At 31.2% G+C, this 5,689-nt stretch overlaps 1 protein-coding gene across 3 annotated transcripts in view; it reads right to left on the bottom strand.

The window, feature by feature from the left end:
- MECOM (MDS1 and EVI1 complex locus) overlaps positions 1-5,689 on the bottom strand; it is a 301,600-nt gene that overhangs the window by 57,332 nt on the left and 238,579 nt on the right. For all 3 annotated transcript variants that reach the window (XM_008568988.1, XM_008568989.1, XM_008568990.1), the window contains exon 2: positions 3,372-3,506. In XM_008568988.1, the coding sequence (XP_008567210.1) occupies positions 3,372-3,506 (135 nt within the window). The remainder of the gene's footprint in view (positions 1-3,371; positions 3,507-5,689) is intronic.

The raw sequence follows: 5,689 nt of genomic DNA, 5'->3' as shown, positions 1-5,689 counted from the left end.
AAAAAAAAATTAGGATATCAAGGATAAAGAGCCTTGGGTGTTCTTAATGGATCTACTATTTTATGACTTGAGTGGGATTGTGGTCTCAATTTACTAGTGTCTTTGGTGTGGACTTCTTTTATAAAGATAAATTACTGTAGTTAATACAATAGTTTAAGGGATCAATCAGAAGCTGCAACTACTTAGAAATTATGGTTTAGCAGTGATGTTAGTGTTTTCGGAATTTCTATTTCCAAAAACATCATTGCAATAATTTTGAAAACATGAAATGGAGACATCTAAAGTCATGAAACTCCAGTCTTTCTAGGCACCATTGTCAAGAAAGAAACTGCCACAAAGCTCATTCTTGTCTTAAAAAAAAAAAAATCTGATATAAAATAACTCACAGAAATCTATTGTAAAATTTCAACTCAGAAAAATCCCCTCAAACACAACGTTGGTAAAAAGGTATCGGGAAAATGTTAATTGAATAGCCTTTGTTTTTATTTTTATAATACAAAACAGATTATTTCCTTTACCAATTTTGCTAAAAAACCAAAATCCATGCTGTTTCTCAGAACTTCTTTACCCCCAAACAAACTAAATATGGGTTTTATCTAGCATGCAAGTCTGACTGTCCTACTACTATCAAACTGCATTATCATCTTAGTAAGCACATTTATGTTTTCTATAGAGCTCCTCCACATCATTATAAAACCAATCCAAATTGATTAAACTTGATCTTTAACATTAGAATTTTTTTAAACATGTATCTTTGCCAAAGTAAACTATAATTTATTCACTCTTTGTTAGATGATCTAATTGTCATGATAGCTAGACTGTAGATAAAAGATCCATCTGAAATTCTTCCTTTTTAGAGTTCAGGATTTATACCTGTCTTGCTATTAAAATTCATTTTATAAACGTAAGCTCTATCTAAGAACCAGAGCAAACAAATACTTTTTAGAATTTCTTATAGAGTGCTACATTTGCTTTTGTGTTATACAGGTGAGTTGATGTGGTTAATGTTTAATAACTACTCCTGATGCAGGGTCTCTCTCTCTATGTCTGGGTATTAAATAATATCTCACAGATTGGGAACGTACATTATGTGATGAGTTCTGCTTGTTCACCATTTGGCAGCTCCTGTTCCTCAAGGAAAAGAGAGCAAAAAACAGACCCAGAGAATCTCTTTAGTCAGCTCTTTTATAATTGTACCTAGTCCAATACTCACATTTCAAAGCTGTCTAGAATCACTAGTTTTTATTGGCTTTTAGAATATGCATATGAGCTTATAGATGAAAATGCTTGTAACATATGTATACATTGGGTGGGTATCTGTTCTCCTTCGTCTTGTCAATTGGGCTAAGTGTGATTATATACATACATGCCCATTACACAAATCTGAGTTTCATCTCTGACTTTCCTCTCTTGTTGTTTGTGGGTGAACTTACTTGACCATGTAATATCAATTTCACAATTATGTTATTTGATATGCATTCTGTTACCATCTTAGATTTCTGCCAGTATAATACATAAGTTTAAAATGAGTACTTAAAGGAATAATAAATATGTGTCTAATATTGACCTTATGTTTTTCCTGATTATTTTCCCTGGTTCTTCAGTTAAAAATAAGTAAACATGCTATTCATTAAGGTGTAAAACTAGCATATTTTCTTTTGAAACAATGCATTTTACAATGTGTACTTCAAAAGTAACTACGTTAAAATTATAATGCCTACTCTAATGAGCAACCTAATTCATAGTTAGAAACAGCAAAAGTTTTCCTTTTTTAATGCAATCAATATTCCCAATGACAAGAGTACATTTATTACAAAACATTAGACACACAAATATTAAATGAAAAAAATGGCTACAAATGGACTTGGATTGGCGACAAGTCCCATTCCTAAATCATCTTTTCACTGATTCCACAACATTTTTATCTGTCTAAGTTAATAGTTCCCATTGTCAATAAATATGGATAGCAAATAATTATCATGATATAATTGTATTATTTCATCTGAAAGCTACCTTTTGAGTTCCTCCAGTTCCCTTTTTAGGAAACATAACATGAACAATTCATTCACTCACAACACCTATGTATTTCCCACATCTACAAATAGAGTATTCAAAAAATGCTTGTTGTCGATGGTGACAGTAACTCATATGACAGACTTGGGATATTTTCTGCTCATAATCAATAGCCAATTTAATAATGTTTTCCTTTGTCAATAACGCTTCTTGTTTTCTTATGGCAAAAGAAAAAAACCAATGGATTGGTTTATTATTTTTGATATATGTTGCAGATTTTTAAATGATTCCCATTTAAACCTAATTTTACAATTTACTACCTCTTATACAGTTTAGCCAGTAAAAATTATCTGGTAGCTGGTAAAATGCCAAAGAATAATCTCATAACGATGATTGAAATGGAGTCTTAGACCATATGACTCTAGCTTTATTTAACAGCTCTCAATTGGAAACATCTAATTTAAACTTTTCTTTTTCTTGGTGGTGACTTCATAGTAGATTTGCCAAGCAACTATTTCAATATGGTCTTTGAAACATATTCTATTTAGGTTACCATTGGGTTAAAAGAAATAAATGATTATAACAATTTAATTCTAACCCAATGATGTTTATAAAACAAAAATTATCAGGCTGAACTTCCTGTTATTTTAGATATTGTCATACTAAGTTACAAGATTAATAACCTAATTTTATTAAGTGCAAAATATGTTCCGTGATATTTTCATGATCTTTATCTTACAGTTAGTGTTATTAAAGTCAACCTTACAGTATAGTCCTCCATAATGTCACAAAGAAGCAGTTTCCAGCAGTGATATTTTTAAACTTTTTCACATATACAAAAGAAAAGAAGAATATTTTGATTAATCTAAAAGTAAGGGTTCTCATTTACAATTAGGCAAATCAACAGAAAATACATAAACAGATAAGCTCACATCAATATCATACATACATATGTCTACCTACTATTTCAAATGAAACATACAACATTTCACTTCCAATTTCTGCAAAATTCACAAGGTATTCTTGATTAGCTCAAAACTTTCTATAAATGTACCTACTATGACGGGAAAGAAAAAGTGTAAAGAACAGCAAGCAATAAATAAGTACTTAGTTTTTAAATCATTCAATCACACTAAGAAAGCTGGAGCATTTATTTCTAACCAAAGAAAGTAGCACTAAAAGAAAGTAGTACTGAAAATGACCTCGTTCTGCATCTTACTTATATTTGTGCATTACCTTTCACCACATCAACAAACAGGCCACAAGGGTCTACTGCAGTTCACTGTTATTTTTATTCTTCAGGCTTCACTGATACTTTAGTGCTCTCAATGAAGGACAAGAAAATCTTTACAACATACCTGATCATTTATCTGGCATGCAACAAGGTTGTGCTGATCATAACAGCCAGCAAACCTGATGTACTTGAGCCAGCTTCCTACGTCTGGTTGACTGGCATCTATGCAGAACTTCACATTGCAAAACTCATCTAAGATCTGGAAGGAAGAAGATGAGAACAATCAGTTGACATATCAGTCCATTCATTAAAATGGTTAGTTGCTTGAAAATACTTCATTGAAATGTATATTTCTCCTCTGAATCCTTAAAAGAAAAAAAGTCAGAGAGCAGGCATATTAATAAAAGAGGAATAATAAGTTATCTTGAAAATGTCAATGAACTGCTTTTTTTTTAAAGGAATAAAGGAATTGTAACATCACAAAAACTGATTAATTGGTTTCAAAAAATGCTTGTTTTCTTATTATGATGAATGAATGCTATTGACTTAATCTTATCCAATGTGGTCTTTATAAAAAAATAATGTTGAACAGTATATATTAATATAATATTTCTAAACTAAACAGTCAATATTTAGGTTTGGATAGTCTTCTCATGTAAGTGTATATTTTCACGTTTTTGCACTTCAAATTAATTCAATTAAAAACTTTAAATATTATTAAATTCCTTTTCCTAGTTTACATTTCATCACCATGAAACAATTAAATCATACCCTTAACTGAAGGAGACAGTAAGATTTTACTTACAGACACTTTTAACCAAACTAAAGGAAAACAAATTTAAATAATCAATAGGTAAACACTTATGCAAAGTATGGCAACCTTTAGTTAACACATGCCAATGCATGTTTCAATATTACACACAGTAAGTCAAACAACAAAACTGGCTTCTTACAGACAAGTAGAAAGAGGTTAAAAATATTGTAATATATTGCCATTATTACATACAGTTGTGTATTGTTATTTTTTTCATGAGATTTTACATTTGGCCTATCCTAACTATTAATCTTTACTTAACATGCTCATTAAACAAAAATTGAAGAGGTAAACTTCCATTTTTAAGGTTTTGCATACTCAAACCAAGCAATTCTGATTCACTAACAGCAATAATTTCTTAAACATCAATATTAAAAGCTGCAGAGTTGTTGACCTAATGCTGAATAACTAAAAAGGCTGGTAATGTAATGTCAATCTGTTAATGCAAACTTGAGGAAGTTTCCTATGAAAGACTAAACAATATAGTCTAAGACAAAAATTAATAAATTAAATAACCCCTACAGAACTTTGCTGTATCTATACCTACCTAAAAGTTAAAACTAAACTCTTGGGTATTTAGACCAAAAGCAATTTTGCATAGAATTCAGGTAATCACCCAACTGCAGATTCAAGTCATTAACTCACCATAAACTTCAGGAAGAACCCAGTGCTTTGAGGGCTCTGCTCAAGAAGCACTATGAATAAGCCTGTGGCCATGAGGTAATTGAAGGACAGTAAGTAGTTCCACAATTTAAAAAAAGAAAAATTGAAACAGAAGATAGGGATAGTAATTGCTAAACACATACAAACTAAAGTCTTTTTTTTTCAAGGATACCTATTCACACTAACAACAACAAAAAAGTCTACACTTAAATATCTTCTCTAATATAGGACAAATTTTAACAATTTGTTATTTATAAAATTACAAACTTTAGGATGTTTTGTAAACTCTCAACGCTGAATAACTCAAAGGGCAACCTGAGATTTTCCCTCCTTCCCTGATGTCCAGAAGGCACATAAATAACAATAGCAATGCACATTTTAAAATAGTAAAACTTGAGGTTGTTGGGTTTTGTTTTTTTGGTTTGTTTGATTTCTGGTTGAACTTTTGTTGTTTATTTTCTTGACAAGCAAAGAAAAAAATTTTTAAAGGCAGTTCTACTGACACACCAGAGAAATATTTAATGAAGGAAATAGGGTGAAGCCAGTGAAATGCAACACAAGTTCCATTTCATACTTGCAGAAAGCTGTGGGAAACTTGTTAATTTCAAAGTCAAAAGCATCTATCCCCTTAGCTTTCAAGCATTCCCTTTTGCGGGGGCAGGCAGTTAGTATTACATATTCTGCACATAAAAATTCTAGGTGTAATTTTATTCCGTGTTAACATTATTGCCATTGCCACTGTCAACAGCAAAGTTAATTTTTTAAAAGTTCATTTCCAAGGAATGTCTTTTAACATAACTTGTTACATGATTATTCAAAGATTTTCACCATCCTATTAACTTTCCTACTCTCAACATTCTTGCCCCAAGACAAAAGCCTAACTTTCTCCAGAAATGTTTCCCCCCCGGGGTGAATTATTCATTTCTGATTTGCTAGTAGAACTGCATTTGTCTCCCAAATGTCTT

The sequence above is a fragment of the Galeopterus variegatus genome, unplaced genomic scaffold (assembly GCF_000696425.1).
Source record: "Galeopterus variegatus unplaced genomic scaffold, G_variegatus-3.0.2 Scaffold456, whole genome shotgun sequence".
Taxonomy (NCBI): Eukaryota; Metazoa; Chordata; class Mammalia; order Dermoptera; family Cynocephalidae; genus Galeopterus; species Galeopterus variegatus.
This window is presented reverse-complemented; position numbering and strand designations above follow the sequence as displayed.